Source organism: Labrus bergylta, chromosome 8, assembly GCF_963930695.1.
Source record: "Labrus bergylta chromosome 8, fLabBer1.1, whole genome shotgun sequence".
Taxonomy (NCBI): Eukaryota; Metazoa; Chordata; class Actinopteri; order Labriformes; family Labridae; genus Labrus; species Labrus bergylta.
In genome coordinates this window covers 8,397,463-8,415,060 of record NC_089202.1, presented here as the reverse complement: position 1 = coordinate 8,415,060, position 17,598 = coordinate 8,397,463, and the positions used below count along the sequence as shown (strand labels likewise).

The 17,598-nt window shown below is 40.9% G+C and overlaps 1 protein-coding gene across 1 annotated transcript in view; it reads right to left on the bottom strand.

Annotated features, from left to right (window-relative positions):
- Positions 1-1,847: 1,847 nt before the first annotated feature.
- Positions 1,848-17,598, bottom strand: part of col14a1a (collagen, type XIV, alpha 1a) — a 118,296-nt gene continuing 102,545 nt past the window's right edge. Inside the window, exons 41-48 of the mRNA XM_065957744.1 lie at positions 12,885-12,938; positions 12,699-12,770; positions 9,825-9,860; positions 8,443-8,509; positions 8,048-8,239; positions 5,438-5,515; positions 4,295-4,450; positions 1,848-1,988 (exon numbers count right to left, since the gene is read on the bottom strand). Coding sequence (XP_065813816.1) covers positions 1,960-1,988; positions 4,295-4,450; positions 5,438-5,515; positions 8,048-8,239; positions 8,443-8,509; positions 9,825-9,860; positions 12,699-12,770; positions 12,885-12,938 — 684 coding nt within the window. The 3' untranslated portion in view covers positions 1,848-1,959. The remainder of the gene's footprint in view (positions 1,989-4,294; positions 4,451-5,437; positions 5,516-8,047; positions 8,240-8,442; positions 8,510-9,824; positions 9,861-12,698; positions 12,771-12,884; positions 12,939-17,598) is intronic.

Genomic DNA, 17,598 nt, shown 5'->3' with positions numbered 1-17,598 from the left:
CGGACGATGCTAACATAGATCAGGCACTTCTCAGACCCCCCTTTGACAGAGATATCGTACAAGAGTCCACAGAGTATTTACATCTATGCACCTGGTGGAAGGAACCACTGAATACATAGGGAGGGGCGGGGGGGGGGGGGGGATCTCACCACAGTTTCAGAATGCGAAAGGTGGGGGGTCAATATGTATGTGCACGTCAGCGTCTGATTTGTTTCCATGTGTCATTATCAGCTTGTTTGTGTGTGTGTGTGTGTTGTAGCGTGTGATGCTGAAGCACTTTAGGTGAGTCCATCCTTCCTCTAGAGTCCTCACTTTTCATTCTCCTCCATGAGGATGACGTCACGGGGAAACCTCCTGGAGACGCCTGGCGACCTCAGCTCCGTGTCCTCAGAGTGGGTGGGGCTAGAGCGGTAACCATGGGACTGTTGGGAGGGTGGTTGGGGGTAGTTCCGAGGAGGGTAGCCTCGGTAATAGGGGTCTTGCTCCTCTTCTCCATCCTCCTCCTCCTCCTCCTCGTCCTCACCTCCCTGGTCATTGTTGTAAGCCACTGCAGCAGGGTTGTACGGCTGGTTGTAGGGCTGGTTGTAAGGCGGGTAGGACTGGTAGCCGCCATGAGGGAGGGGTTGGACTGGGGTGGTGGGAACACTTAGGGTCAGTTTGAGTGAAGGTTTGTGGATCGTTGTCGCAAACATTAAACCACCACCACCAAGGCAGAGCATGTAGCAAAGTTAAGGCTTTTTAAAGATTATTTTAAGGCCATGTTGCCTTTATTTGATTAGACAGCTGAGGAGAAACATAAATTATAAGGAAGAAAAAGAGTGGGGGAGACATGCATCAAAAGGCAGGGGGCTGCCGTTAAATCCGGGGCTGCTGCAGCCAGGACTTGGCCTCTTTACACTCACAGACTCACAAACAGGCCAATTCCTTAGGATCATAGCATCACTATATCGCTAACTGTTTAGCAATAAAGAGGCAGCATGCTTTTTAAATGGGTAACAAAACAAGTAGAATAGATGTAGAGGCATGTTTGGTTACTTGACAAGGTAAAAAAAGATCATACAGTGTTGAAGCAGGTTAGTGAAACTGAAGAAAAATGGTTTCTATCCCACAGTGGCCAAATCTGCTTGTTTTTCAGGGAATAAATATAACAAAACTTTTAGGATTTTAGGAAAATTTGGCCCAGTGTATAGGACCTAAAGATAGAGGGAATTGTTCAGCAAGGAGAGCAGCCAGTCAGCATTACAGCTATTCATCACTAGTTAGCTGATTCATCAGGCTTTGAGCGATGAGATTAGCTTTAGAGGAGATTTGAGTTTGAAGCGGAGGCTGCTGCAGCAAAGCACTGTGAGCACGAATAATCGTTAGACAGATGGAAACGGGATCAGTGGTGGTGATCATCACAGCAGTGATATAGGGGTTTTGTTTGGTCTTGTGGGATGGGAAGCTAATCCTTTTTTTTGTCTCTGAGATTGTCCAATGATGAAAAACACCCAGATTGGCATTCGATTCAGTGCAGCGAAGTTAAATGAGAGTGGAAAAGAATTTAGTTTGTATTCTGAACGAAGAATCCTGGAGTTTCATGTGTGAACATTCTGGAAATCAGGTTTGAGTAATGTATCTAAAAACTACAACAGACTGAAATGAGGGCACAAATTAGCCTTACATCACTTAAGGGAGGTTGCTTGATTACTTTTTTTTGGCTGACTAAAACGTTTCAGACTGTTTGGTTGTTTTTTACAGAATTTTACAGAACAAGTAGTATTTGTTGAGTTAATTGGAAACGGGAGATCTTTAAGAAAACAAAATGTAAAGTTTGATGCTGCAGTGATTAGAGACTAGGAGTATTTCTCAAAAATATGGAGGCCTTGAAGGATTTTTTTATCAGTTTAGTGGAGTGGAGGGGTGGAAGGAGGTGAGCACAGGACGAGGAGGAGGAGGAGGACGGTTGGAGAATGCTCTTCAGTAATCATTCCCATAGTCCTGTTGAACTTCAGTCAGAAAGAGGACGAGACAGAGGGAGGAGGAGAAACAATTGAAGACAAGATGTTACCTCACATCAGGATGAAAACCCAACGACACCACGAGTTAAACCGCTCACATCCACCGACAGAACCACCAGCTGTTGGGTTGTTATTTGAGGTAGACATTTGTGTTCGCACCTTTTGTCATTCCTTACAATTAAAGTAGCTCTGATCAAAGAATTAAGATGACAAGTTTCATATGAAGTGTTTTGAAAAGAGGGGAATGTGTCAGATCTCTATTTCTCTTTCTCAACAAGAGAAAGTGCAAATAAAGATTTCAAACACAGAAATACGAGGTTATGAAGAGAGATTACCAAGAGAAACATGCGCAGTGAGTCAAACTGATAATGAACATTTTGTTTGAAGACACTTATTTGAAGACACTAGGCCAAGATAGGCCAGATTAATCGTTTTACATGTTTCCTACTTTCCAACATACAACTACCAGTCTCTAGCTCTAAACAAACCTAAAGACATGAACTATTCAGACCAATCTTGTTTGTTGGACCAGGCAGTAAACATGTCTTATTTCTGCGGTCAAAATGCTTTTTCTTACGTGGGTGTTAATGGGACTCTAAGGTCTTTTGGAGCAAGTCTCAAGTGGACACTCGAGGAACTTTTTTGCCCTTCCACTTTAGCCTCATTATTCACGAGGATGCCGCTTGATAAAAAAAACTGAGACAGCTAGACTGGCTCTGTCCAAAGTAAAAAAAAAAAAAAATGTCTACTGGCATTCCTTAACTTCGAAAATTCACATGTTATATCTATTTACTTATGGATGAAGTAATGTCTCAACCATCAGCCACTTTTCAAGGATGATACTGCATTAAGACGCCTCATCATGGTAGCGTAGTGGTTTGTGTTCCACCCCGTGTACACAAGCTGTAGTCCTCCAAGTGGCAGCCCGGGTTCGACTCCAACCTGTGGCTCCTTTTCGCATGTCAATCCCCACTCACTCTCTCTCCCTGATTTCTGACTCTATCCACTGTCCTGTCTCTAAAATAAATGCATTAAAAGCCCCAAAAATCCTTAAAATTGAACACCTCATCAATGTGTGACGTCTTAGGTGAGACATTGGACAAATTGAGTCCTGAAGGTCCTCACAAGTGTTTTTTTAAAGATACTTTTTGGGCCCTTTTTGCCTTTATTGGACAGGACAGGAAGAAGAGAGAAGAGAGACAGGAAATGTGAGAAGAGATTGTTGGGACGACATACATTAAAGGGCCGAGGTCAGATTCAAACCCACGGTCGATGTACACCGGGCGCAGGACATAACCACTAGGCACCCCCATTGTGGATATTAAAAAATGCCAAGTGTATGCATATTTTATTGACACTGAATGCAGACAAATAGCTTTGGTCTGTGACACAGTTACCTTGTTAATCCATCAGCGTGGACATGAATGTATAAACTTCACGGTGGAACAACCATAAAAGTCAGATTACTGTCCAATTCTCTAAGAGCTTTATGAGAACAATAACTATCTCAGAGCAAGCTGTCACTGTGAACACTATATTTCAGTGTTGAACACATATAAAAGATGGTTTACAAGATGGAAAACTGGGCAGAGTGAGACTGAATGGTATTGTAACTAAAACAAATGTACACACTGGTGGTTTCTTTGAACAATAAGTAAATAAGAACACTGATTTAATGCTCAGAATCTTAAGGTTTAAATCAGCAAAGAAAAAAGGTTTAAAAAAACAGAACAGACTGTTTTGTGAAGTCTGGACTTTTTGTGTTTTGACTTCTTTTGAAAAGATATACCAGTCCAAATGTTTTCGTTTCTATCGCCTGAACCTAACAGACTGTACAATCGTCTACAGCTGTGTATACTTCACACTAAGTCAAACCCCTTTGATGCCTTTTTTTTTTCATTTCCTTCTGTTATGTGATAAAAAATGACGGTGAAACGTTTCAGTTATTCTGACACAAGTGAAGCTCTACTGTTCTGCAGACAGCGATTTCAAGAGCAACAAGGATTCTTTATACTTTGAAATATCAGGTCAGATTTTGTATTATTTCGCTGTCACAAATCTGACCTTATCTTATGAAACACCACAATTTTTGAATGAGCCGTTTTAACCAAAATCATATAATGCACTTTGCATTGTTTTACTTTTGATATACATATGCATACATATTGTGAATCAATGCTCATGTGTGTTTGTTTACGCCCACTGCAATTAGTTTAAAACTTTTAAGTTAAACTGTTTACGCCGTGTAAAGTGTTATCAGTGCTTTAACAGAAGCTGTTAAAAAAAAGGTTTACCTCCGACGTTGTACCCCAAACAGGAGTTCTGGTCACAGTATCCTGCGGGGCCAGCTGGTCCTGTGCTGCCTGGATTACCCGACCGCCCGGGTGTTCCAGGGTTACCAGGCCGACCAGGAGGACCCTGACTTCCTGTCCGTCCTTCACCAGGTACGCCTGTAGATGGGGATGTGTTAAAAAATGAGGGAGTTCACTAAGCTGGTCCTCAATAAACGTTTGGCAAACAAGACTCTGGGGGTTTGACACCTGATGAGAGCAGATAACGGGAAAAAAAGAGAGGAAAATAAACTGCAAAAATGCCTTTGAGGACTCTTCCTGTCACTGTACTGACACTATCTGTTCTAAATCCCTCTCTGTGCTGCTGCGACAACATACAGAAGACGTGACATGATTGTCATTTCCAGATGAGGGAGTTGTTGGTAAATGTCCTGAGGGCACACGCAAGATTTGAAATTTAGCCAGAGGCTTCTATTTTCTGTTTACACGAGAGAAAGCGCTCCAACAGGACTCACTTCAGCAGCCGGCAGAAATATGAAATCAATATTTTGAGGGCAGTGCCATGTGCCAAGTACTAAAATTACTTTCCCAAAAACATTTCTCCAAAAGTACAGCGGATGAGGGCAGAGAGGCTCTCTCCTGTAATGTTCTCTCTCTCTCAATATTTGTAAGTTTTCAGTCTTTTTTCCCCGCTATTGGATCATAGAACAGTTTTGGGAGCTTGTTCGGAGTGTGTATTGACCGCTCAGCAACATAAACCAAAAAATCCCAGCACTGACATATTTTCATAACACAAACCCCACAGCTCAACGCAGAGCAGAGAAAAATCAATACAGAGAATTGTATTCATGGTCCAAAACATCTGCTTGCTTCTCTCAGACAGAGAAGTCTCTGGGCCTTCCTTTTGGTTCAATATTTGACACATTTCTGGGTTTTGTTAGCAGGGAAAGAAACAAAAAATCTTTTTTAAGGCTAGCTCAGGCTTAGTGGCAGAAACAGAATGACAATGATCTGTTTTATTCCAAAAGTGTTTCTCGCATCTCCTTATATTCTAGCATTCTGGCATTAGGACCAAAGGGACAGGGTTCAGTTATTTTAGCTGATCGATCCACTTGGGGACAGCTTTAATGGTTGACAGTGTCTTACCTGGAGGTCCAGGCGGTCCTCGAGGTCCCTGACTCCCAACACCTGGACTCCCCTTCTCCCCCTTCTCTCCCATCAGACCTGAAAAGACACACAGTTCAAGCAGATTTAGTTTGTTTTTTATTCTACCTCACACATTTATTTATGTTTATAACGTTTCATGAAGTTACACAAGCACATTTAGCTCTATATATTCCTGTATGATGTCAGCAGGATTTTGCATGCTGGATTTGAACTTGTGATGGTGAATAATCCAAATAATTCTTTTCCCCCTTTTTATAAAAAATGTGATGCATAATTTATGCCTGGATGATCCATCTAATAAAACGTATGAGCCCGGAGTTTGTCTAGAGCTTCTGTCCAGCGTTGCAGCTGTTTAAATGACATAATGGAATATTCTTCGAAAGGCTCTAATATGAGCGAACCACAGTCTATTTGATGAACTGCAGATTTTCTGCCCTGCTGCTTTATGATCATTTAATCAAACGCATAAGTAAAGAGGAAGTTAGCATAGTGAGGCAGAGGGAAAAAACATGACCTCAAATTGAAATGTATTCTCTACACTGACAGTCGTGTCAATCATTCTCTCTTTATGGCTGACACATGATCTTTCTGTGCTCAATACAACATCGAATGCGTGATGTAGAATACATCTGTTGACTTCTGGTATCATCCCTTTATGACTTCAACATGTCTAATTTTCTTTAATCTGCCATACATCTTTTTTACTTTTTGGCGCGCTCTGGTTTCAGTTCAGTCTGTAAAACAATATAAAATAAACTCTGTGCATGTGTGAGTGTGTATGTGTGTTTGTGGTGGACCAGTGGCTGTGCATCATAAATGTTATCTGGGAGTATCAGAACGTCTGCACCGCTGAGGAGGACGTAATCATGTCGGACATTTTCCTGACAGCTCTGTGTGTGTGTGCAGCCTCACAGGATGTTTGGTTCTTCAGTGACTGGTGCATGTTTTCGTGATGAAGACGGAGCCTCATAAAGACTGTTACTCCTCTGAGGTCTCGTGGTCGAGAGAATGACCTCACCAATACTGGAGTTACTGTCTTTTGGCCTGCACTCTACCTCACTGTGAGTCAGACAGACAGCAGCCAGGCCAAGAAAAGTAGCAAACACTCAGGGTGGATGAAGCTCTAGCTGGAGCTGTTGAGACAACGTGCTCCCTTTGGAAGTGTCTTTTTAAAAGCCAAGCACCATTTTGGACAAGAAGATGCACCACTTCAGATACAGTACTTTGTTTATTTAACAACCAAACAGATCTCACCGGGTGGACACATTTCTAAAACACAACTCTTCATCACAACAGCACAGGTTTATAAAGTCAAATCACTGACCATCTTTTATAACAAAGAGCAAAAGAGAGAAAAAGGGATACAATGCTACTTGACCTACTGTTTTGACCTAACCTGCGTGTTAGCTATGTACTTTTGTCCTTTGTCTTTTTACTGTCTTGTTCTGCTGTCCTTTTACTGTCTTGCCGCAAAACCAATTACCCTTCGAGGACAAATAAAGTTGAAGTTGAAACATACACCAATTATTATGTGGAAGATTTCCACTTGAAATTTGATTTTATTATGTTTTTGTTTATAGAAAATGTAATAAGTAAGCTTACAGTTTAAATAGTTTAAGAATGGCCAGAAGATCATTTAAAGACTGGTTTCTGTTTGAGAAACGTCTTAAATTCCACTTTGGGGTAAAATCATTGTAAAGGTAAAGTTGAAAATCATTTTTTTGTAATAAATGTCTTTATTCATTGTTTTTCTTTTTGGCACATCTTAATCTGCTTTAATATGATAGCGGTGGTTTTTAAACTTTTGAAAAAAGAACCAGATATAGTCTTTCTGTACAACCTGGCGCCCAAGTTATCAAAACGTGCACTGTGAATGCTGACAGTTTGGTGTGTTGTGTTAGATGTAAATTGAGCCTCGGGCCTCACAGACAGATGAGGAGTTGACGACAGAGTTGTGGTGACCTCACCTCTGCCTTTTCTGTTTTACTAAGAAGAAAGAGTTCCAAACCAGTGACCCCTTAAGATTATTGTAAGCTACCTAAAAGCTTAGGCGTCCTGTTGTCCTACACTTTTAAGGTGCTAACCATCACCCACAACCTCCTGGATCAAGTCCACTTGTGTCTCACGTTGCTCTCTGTAAGCTTTGACCACATAAAGTGACAGTAAAACATGAAATCAATCTCAATCAATCAAATGTAACCCCCCTAAAGGCTTTATATGATATATGTTTATTTAAACTGTGCTGTATTTTTTTATAACCTACATATTGTTTCTCCTTTTTTTCTTGAACGTCCTGTTTTCAGATTGGACTTTCACACTTCTCATTGCAGCATAAGGACTCTAGTAAATGCTCTTCACTCTTTCTGATGTTACTATAAATAAGAGCATGAAGTCAGATTGTCTAGACATAATTCAAAAAGTAAAGGAATCATGATTGACTATATTCAGTCTGTGTATTACTGAGAGAATAAAATAAATAAGGCATGTATGAAAATAGCAGCGTATATTTCTCCTGTGTGAATCTATCTCTGGACATGTGTTGTACATTCTATAAATAACTCTTCAGTTATAAACTTCCCCCTCTCTCACCTCTCTCTCCTGGTCGTCCATTCTGGCCGCTGGTACCCGGGAAGCCCGGCCGGCCTGATGGGCCTTGCTCTCCTTGGGGTCCGGGGAGGCCTCTCCTACCCGGCTCTCCGGGCGGACCCGGTACTGTTCGGACTGACACTGATGAATGGGCAGGTATCTGGTTCAGTATGGAGTTATAGCGAGACAAGTGACCTGCAAAAGGTAGAGGAGGAAGCGAATGGATTGAAAAAGCCCTTTGAAGTTTTAGCTTTTATTTATTGGTTGCTATTTCTAAATACTGAGGTTTAAAAGGAAACCTTAAGAAAGGACAGAAGAGTAGTTAGTGCCAGTATACAGTAGGTTAGAAGAAGTTGAACATGTTTGTGTTAAAAGTGTAAAATTGAAGGATTACTCACTCTGGATGAGCTGCTCACACACTTGCCGTGCGATGGCACGCACACCAGCTTGGGACTGCACATCTCCCTGAAGGGCAAACGCAGAGCTCTTACACTCGGGTATTACACAACCACACAGTTGCCTAATAAAACGTTTTTATTTGATCAACTGCTGGGTTATGCATGCTTGTAACAGTGGATGATGGATTAGCTAAGTGGATGGAGTACTAAGTGTACTCCTTTGACTCCACAGTCTGGAGGCCCTCATATTTACGATGGCGATAACATGAAGTAGAAAGAATGTGTAAAATACACAACAGATAGAAATCAAAATGGCATTGTATAAAATATTAGTGAATAAGTGTTGATTTTGACTCTACTCTCAATGAGAATGTTGCTAGAATTAGGAGTGTGAATGTTTTCAACTGCACAGTCAAAGCGTCATTATTGGAAGAAAAAAAAAATGTTTTTAATGTAACACTCCCATTGAATAGCAGAAAATCCACATTTCTTAATGGGCATTATCTGTATTACCATAATTGAAATATATATAGAAAAATATCAGGGTAAATTCCTGTGTTGACTGAGTATTTGTTGAGTATTCTAGACTGAAGGTGACCCAAAAAATATTTCACCTATTTTTATTTGAATTTGTTAATGTTCATTATTTGAAGCCCCATTAAAGGGCTTTTCTGCAGATTTTACAAACACATTTCAGTTGACTTGTATTAAGAAAAGTACACATCCCTTGAAAACAGATTTATAATATCTTTAATGTCTCTTGTGTTATAATAAGTGATATAATGCTCAAATGAGAAAACCCAAATGTGACCTAACTGTATAAATCATTGGGACTGGACTTTATGACTCTAACCAGCTTCATTCACATCTTGGCCTAGCCACAGAATTCAAAACACTGATGAAATAAATTCTGTCATGTTAATTTCCTTCAGACCTTCATATCGACTCATCCAACCAAAATGTCACTAACACGTTGATAAATGGGGGGGAAACAGGTACTGAAGGTTTGATTCCAGTTGGCAGGTTGCATCTCTCTCAAGCCCTTTGCAGCGATGGCCCTGATGCTGTGTCAGCAAAATACTAATTCTGTTCTGTTGCCAATTTGAACTGTGAACACATATTTGATTGGGTTTCCTCTAAATGAGACTCGTGGAGTAAAGGGGGAGAAATAAACTGAATGTTTTCTGCCAAAGACAAGCGTCTCAGACTTTATGTGAAATGGAGAGTAATTTGGTTTCTTCAAAACAAGATCGTGAAGCATTAGGGGATAATTGTGTGAGTTTTACTTTAGCAAAAAATAACAGAGTTTCCTTTGCAAAATGGTGCTGTTAAACTTAATTTGCTAAAACCAGTGTGTGAAGTGAATGAATAGAAGAACTTACTCTTTCTCCCTTATCTCCTTTGACACCAGCAGGACCCTAGAAAACAAAATCACAGGAGGAGGATAAATATTCAACCTGGACATGTACAGTAAAAAAAAACGAATCTTCTTTGATGACCCAACTTAATTACATTACTCTCCTTCGCTCTTCTTATCTCTATACCGTCATCACACAAACATTCACACAAACACATCCGTTCTTGTCTGATCTAACAGCTGCTATATCTAAACTCTATTACATTGTGATATTGTGTCCGCACGCACGCACACACACACATTTCTGTGTCTTGGATGAGCTCTTTGCACACGGCTACTGCCAACACTGTAAAGCACACAGATGCATATCTGATCACAACACACACACACACATCCGCACACAAAACTGCCAAACACATAAAAGCCTTTGAATGTGAATGTGCATCACAGTGTAACGCATTGTAATCCAGAGGCTAATAAAAGACATGTATTTCTTGGCCACAGGAGCATGTGCTGATATGATGAATATCACTTTGATTCAATTGAATAAAGGATTTTTTTATCTGAGGGAGAAAAGTGTCCTTGACCACCAACTGACAGACTGTGTGTGTGTGTGTGTGTGTGTGTGTGTGTGTAACACGCCTGGCATGTCAGATGCATATTATATAGCAGATGATACAAAGCCAGTGCCAACATTTGACACAGCCGTTGAATTGGAGAGCATGACTCCACAATAAAAGTCCTCCTCTGGACCCCCTCTTCATGTCCGTCTGGACCTCCTCCTGGGTCTTTCAGGGCATATAAATGTCTTCTGTCTTATCAGGGGGACATGGGAAAACCAAATCAAACTGTGTGGGAGCCACAAAAAAGTATCTGGGCCTAGAAGGACCAGAGTATCGCTCATAAAAAAAATTAGATTTCTTTATTATTTCATCAAAAGTTTCTTCCCATAGTGCCTTGTATTAGCAGAATCTTTCCAAAGCAAAGAGGTGAGGATTTTTTCACTCTCTCTCACAGTTCATGCAGAGCTGGAGGTACATTAATATCCTCTGCAATGTGGGCTGATGGTTCAGTCACAAGAACATTGTTTCTTTTTTTCTTATTTTGTAACTGGCAAAAATACGCTGGTTTTCCTACCAAGTCAAACAAGATGAATTGAAAAAAACCTCAGGTGGTTGTGTAGCTTGAAACAACATTTTTTTTTGTCCAGGAAAGACACACCCTGAGGACATCCTCAAGTGCTGAGATAACTTGGCAGGCTTGTGAGGCCAAATGTAAAAACAGAGGTTTATGAAACCGCAACAACATCCAAGATTGATGTAAATCTTTGCCAGTGAAAATGTAAACAAAGCCCTTTCAGTCTGTGGGCTGTAAATCACTTTGTCTGACTTGATGGAAGTGGTGACAGGCATTACACATATCTTCTACTGATGGTTTGTTATGCTTTTGTAGGTCATATGTAGGTCATTACCAGCAAAAAAAATTCAGATGAATGAATATTGATCTTGATAGGTCTCAGTTGAATCAAATTGTTCCTAAACCTAAACTGCTTCACGTTAGACCACAGGACACAAGCTCAACAAAGCAGATAGTTCTGTAAGTGCTTAAACTGTGCATCTTTATATTCTGTCCCCCTGAGAAAAGTGCTAGTTGCTTTGACTTTCACAAGGTTTCTGTGTCTTTAGGATAAAGAAAGGTGTTAGATTTCCCTGAAGATTTAAATTTCAGATAATGTATATAGATATTCTTCTTCAGAGAGGAAAATGTTCTCCTGCAGCAGAGACCTGGTGAAGGGTCAAAGGGTTCAGAACAGGACCTGAATCAGCAATTGAATGTTAAAGTTTGAAACAAACTTTGGAGATTACGGCTCAGGAAAGCAAGATGTGATATACCTATTTTTCTCTTTCCGTCCATGTTTGCTGTCTGTGCATACATTTATGTGCAGAGAGGGATTGTGTATATCTGTGTGTATTAGTGTGTGTGAGGAGTGGAAGGGGGGGGGGTTGTTTAGTGATTTATAGCTCTTCCGCTCTGAGCCAAACTCTGCTGCTGGCCTGCAGAGCTGACCTGAGAGTAGATTAGCTGTCACCACCGTCTCAGTATCATCTGTTCCTGTTAGCATTACACACAGTTTGGAACCGAACATCCTCTCCTGTGCATCCTTTCCTGTGCTTGTGGAGTGTCATTTGCACATCTTTCTTCTCCTTCTGAAAGGCTCAACAAAATCTCCCTCACTAATATGTATTATTCTTTAAAAAGCCGCATTATGAGAGAACTGCAGAAATGATTGGTCTTTTAGTGTGATTCAAAGAGCTCAGCCTTGTGAGAGGTTTTAACTTGTGACTAAATGACACATCTGTTATAATGAGAGGTGAGTCCAACACTAACAGGCTGTTTCCAGTTAACGTGAGGACGATCAGAGAAACAAGAACAATCCATTCAACAGAAGCTCCTGCAGCTCTGGAAACGAACCACAGTGTTATTGATATTTAAACAGACCTGTAACTTTATGTGATACAGCTTTGATATCTTTGTTTCATGTAAATTTAGGGAGGCATAATGGGAGAAATGTGAAGAGAAGAAACCAGTAGCAAGAAGAGGAGGACGCAGAGGAAGCTGTGGAGAGGTCATGTCCTCCTTGTTCATTTGGATAAATTATGTCATAGTCTCCCGACTGGAGGGATAACATGTGAGCCGAGTTTACAGTCGACACCACAGCCCACTTATGAGCAGTCTGGGCTTCAATGGAGGCTCATTAATGAGGTTCAGGTCAGGTCATAGTGACACCACAGATGTGTTAATCCCCAGCCCGCACACTAAATCCCTAACTCTATTTCCTTCATCTGGAGCGAACTCAATATTAGAATTTAGAAATTTGAAATTAAACATTTTGACTCACAGGAAGTCCTTGCTCTCCTTGGGACCCTGCTGAGCCACCAGGTCCAGGCGATCCTGGTGCTCCTGGAGCTCCCTGAGAAAAGGGGAAAGAAAGGTTGCAAAAAAAAAAGCAGGAAGTCTATCCATAAATCAGGTTGATCAAACAGGAAAAAAAGTGACTTATATTAACAAGACATAAGTTTTTTACCACGGGTCCAGATGGCCCTTGTCGCCCCTGTGGTCCAGTATTACCCGGCAGGCCCTGAGAGACACAAATGAGAAAACTGAGTGTATAACCATTGGTGAACGTCTATAACTGCGGGTTAAACTTCGTTGTGCATGAGCCCAACATGATAGAAAGGAAGGATTTCCTGCATATCTCCAGACAAAATGAACACTAACAGTAAAAATACAGCAGATGGAGAGTGACTCAAAAGCTAATCTGTTTGAACTGGTTGTTGTCCAACGCAAATATCTGACAAGTTACTCCAGCTCTGCGGTTGACTTCACTTTTAGACAAAACACATGGTGCCTTCCTTCTGACTGGCTTTACACAGTCTCTATTTTTGTTGAATCAGGGTGTTTAAAACGACCCTCGCCGTTTAATGTGCTCTTCATGACGCTGTGGTTTGAAAAACAAAACATTCAAACCTGCTGGATGACAGTCCAGCAGTCTGTATTAGTGTATAATAACATGAAATTGAATAACATGATGATGGCTTCGTTGGTCCCTGGTTCAGAGCTGATAATGACACACTTGTATGAGGGTAGCTAAGCATCAGATTGTCCTGGAAACAGCTTTACCTGAGGTTCAGCTGATCCTTTCAATTGAGCTTTGGATGTCTGAGTTTACTTTGTGGAGGCTGCTACTTTTGAAACATGGCACTCTACCACTCATTTCTTCCCCCTGTTAGAATGAAGCCATGCATTAAATGTATTTTGCCCCCAAATTGAGAATGACACAGCCAAGAACACAGTGTTAGACATTTGAATAAAAATTGGTTTAATATCTCAGAAGTAGCACAAAAACAAACTGATGACTTTTCTCCAGTGTCTTCATGTGTACTCTGGACATCTGTTATGTTTAGCTTGTATAGATTTTCTAATCCCATTTGGTAAGACAAAGAGGGACGGCAAACATTTGAGCAGGGATTTCCCCTGTGGCAATTTCAAGCTCATGGGCAATTTTACCCTCCAAATAAATCAACCAAACCCTGCGTTCTTCTTTTCCTACTTGAAAGACGAGTCAGGACATGACATGACAAAGCTCCTCAGTGAGAGTCCCTCTGGTGTCACGCAGTAAACACTTGTCCTGGTGAACCAACTAATGGGACTCTGGAGGAGGCATTATTGTTCAAAGTCTCACAATGTCACACGCCTTTCAAATTGTAGCATTAGCTCTTTGGGAATAATTAAAAAAATCACTATCTTGGGACAAAAAAAAAAGGTTAGAAAAAGTCTCACAGTGAAGCAATCAAGCATTTGAGGTGACACTGAGTCAGCTCGGTGTCACACGAGAAAATAGTCTTGATACTGAACATATCATAATACAAACTTGTTCAATTCAAAGTTTAAATAGGAAGTGCAGCCTCCTACCTTCTCACACAAGAGTCAGGTTCATTCAAATGTATCACCGCAGTTATGTTTTGAGCCGTGCTGCAACAGGTTCACAGTCTGACCTCTTGTCTCAAAGAGTAGGGCTGAAGCTGATCTAATTCAGAGTTTGTATGCAGACTGAAACAACCCAAAACAGGTTCTTAAACTTTTTATTTATAGAAAACTGAGCATTTGGATTCTGCAGTATAGTTTGACTTAATGTTGGATAATTCTCAAGCCTTCAGTATATCTTAAATAACAAGCTGTGAGTTTTAAGGTGACAGCAGTGCCAGCATGTTTTTATGAACCTACTATTGCAGAAGGAGAAATGGATCTGCAGTGTTTGGTCCTGCCTTGAGAACATTTTTGCAATATGTTTCTGTGATATGGACAAACACCAGGAGACATTTACTGAAGTACCCACCTATCTACCTCGTCGCTGCAGTATTCTTCTTGACAATGTGTTCACTCTTTTGCACGAAGCCAGATGTTTTTCAGTTTGTTGTACCTCACAGATACAGTACATCAGTGCAGTGTGTTTGACCAGTGGAAGGTGGAGTGTGATGATAGAACGTTTTTCTGTGAATCAACACAAGGCTATGTGCTGCTGCCTCTGTTCTGCTCACTTTGGATTCTACACGAGTCTCTGGGCCAACCTCTTGTTAAAAATTGTGAATCGATATTCATTTCTAAAGGCTGTTTCCTTTTCAACTTTTTTTTATCGCTATCAAATGTTGAAAAGAAAATTGTTTGTGTATCACTATTCACTACTTCACTTTTACTTACGTCACCTCTTACTGCTTTCAGCAAATCTGATGAAAATAAAAACACATGACAAAAAAAATAAACTAAGCATGCTGCTGTAGAGACCAGAGTGAGTAGCTCCCGTTATTCTAAATAAAAGCACTGATCTGATTCATTCCCTGATGTGTCTGCTGGATGATTTACATCATCATCGGGATTTTACAGGATTTATCCTACCCATTGGGTTTATATAAATAACACATACGAGATCTGTGGCATTAGATTTATTTTTCAGGGCTACAAATGGGGATTTGTGTACCAATGTGGTCTATGTTACCTGCAGTAGCGGAGCGAGTGTGGGGGCAGAAGGTGCGGCCGCCCCGGGCCCATTGTTGTCTCAAGGGGCCCACTTTGAGCCAAATTTAACATGCATTTTGTTATTAAGTTGAATTTTCGAATAAAGTTAGTTTGACTAGGTCTGAGTCTCTCTTTTCTTTTGCCGCAATCAAGACACACAATGTATTTTGTAGAGCAGAGAGGGGCCCCCCTCCACTGCCAAGGGGGTTCTCAACTTCGGCAGCAAACAGCACCAGCGGGGTGCTGTGGCCTGTTTGTAATGTCATTGATTCCACCTCTTAGCACCCCCTTTGCTGGGCCCCCAGCTGCTGACTGGAGTTTTACATTAAAACATTAAAAGTGTAAAAAACTAAATAAAAAATGTTTTCTCATTGACAACTCAACCTGGCAAGTCTCCTCCCGTTGCTAGCTCCACTAACGTAAACGCTACTAGCCAAGCAAATAAACATGTTAGCGAGGAGCACCCAGCTAGCTCCGTGCAGGAAAGCAACAGTGCCGATGAAAACTTCATTGGTAAGTTGTTTCATCATTATTTGAGATTACGCTTAGATGTTGGTCTTTTGTTTGTGGGTGTATGTGTTGTAGACCGTCGTGTCTGCTTGGTTATCGTACTGTATGAACGGCAGGCCATTGCTGTCACACTGTTTACAAAGTTTGTTGTCGTACGTGGGTTGATAATGTGAGTTTTATTGTATTGTCTGTGTGGCTGGATGAGCGTCCAACTTCACTGAATGTCAAACTGTAGTTGCCTTCTATCTATGCTTAAACATCAGCAGGTCACTCACTGATAAGTCCCTGTCACTGTAATAGCACCCTTTGTAATCTGCAGCGGCTTTTCTCTTCGTCCCGCCCCGTCTTGTATCTCCATACAGCCGATATTATACCATAAATGCTATACTATATTACTATATAGGCTACAGCATATGCTATATAGCCTATAGACAGTTTAAGGGCCCACTATTGGTCCCCGCCCCCTCTGCAATGAGCCATAGGCTCTGCGCCTGGTTACCTGCATGTTCTGCTCAAAGCCAAATAGAACGAAACAGTTTATTATTATTTATTTATGATGTGATTTTAAAGTGGTATAGTTTACACTGGCACCTGTAGAAACCAAAACAGAACGTGGGTTTATGCTCTTCTTACTATAAGTTCACCAACTTCAAACCTGTCTGACAGCATGAGAAGAAACCCGAGCCAAAAAGCGAGTGTCCTGAAGGAGAGCACATGACAAGCCTGAAGGACTACACATGACGTCTTGTGCAGACGAGCACTGAGGGGATGATCCCCTGTCAGCCAACAAAGACACCAGCAGATGGATGATGTGTCCAGTTGTTCACCTCACAGGAGCCAGGCCAGGACAAAACTCTTCTTTTATCACATTACGTATTTGGATAGATACGGCTTCTTTCTGCTTGCGGACACATTACACTCTGACAGCGTTATAACTTTGGTATTTACAGCCCAGTTGGGTATTGTAAGGCCTGATTCCTCTGTCAGCCACCTGGTAACACAGAGCCTTTCTGAATGGGGTCTAGAGGAAGTGCTTTTCTACAATCAGGGGAAGACTTGTAAGCTTTACTGAAGACACAAAGCAGAACATGCAACACAGCTGCACATTTAGAAAGTGAACACAGCTGGAGAAGTACAGGAAATGTTTTCAAAGAGACTTATACAAATATTTGAAGTATCATAAAGCACATAAAAAATCACCTGAGACATTAATAACATGTCACATCACTTAAAAGGCCTGAGAATTGCCTACTCATCATTTTTGTGTGATTCACATAAAGCTTATAATCTTTACAGATGTTCTTCTCGATGTTTTTATCAACTCGTCTTTGCAATACGTGGTTGCGAATCTGACATGCAGTATCAGGAGTGTCTCACAAGTCAAGAGCAGTTCTGAAAAGCACTGAAAGCTGGAGTATTAACGTCAAGCAAATATAAAAAAGAAGGTAACAAACAACAATGAGCATTTTTAAATGAGGCCGAGTTAGAAATAAGTAATGTTGTGTTGTTGTTGTAAATTTGTACCTGTATAAATTAATTTAGATTTCGAATGACTTTTTTTGGTATCTAAGAGCTTCCCTCTTCAGCTTGTGATGGAAGCAGGCAACACATGATTAGCATTGTCACTCGAAATATATGTTTGCCCAATGTCTATTTCTCTATAGACACCACAGAACTTCAGATTTTTACTGTTGTGTAAAACTGCTTCAGAGTAC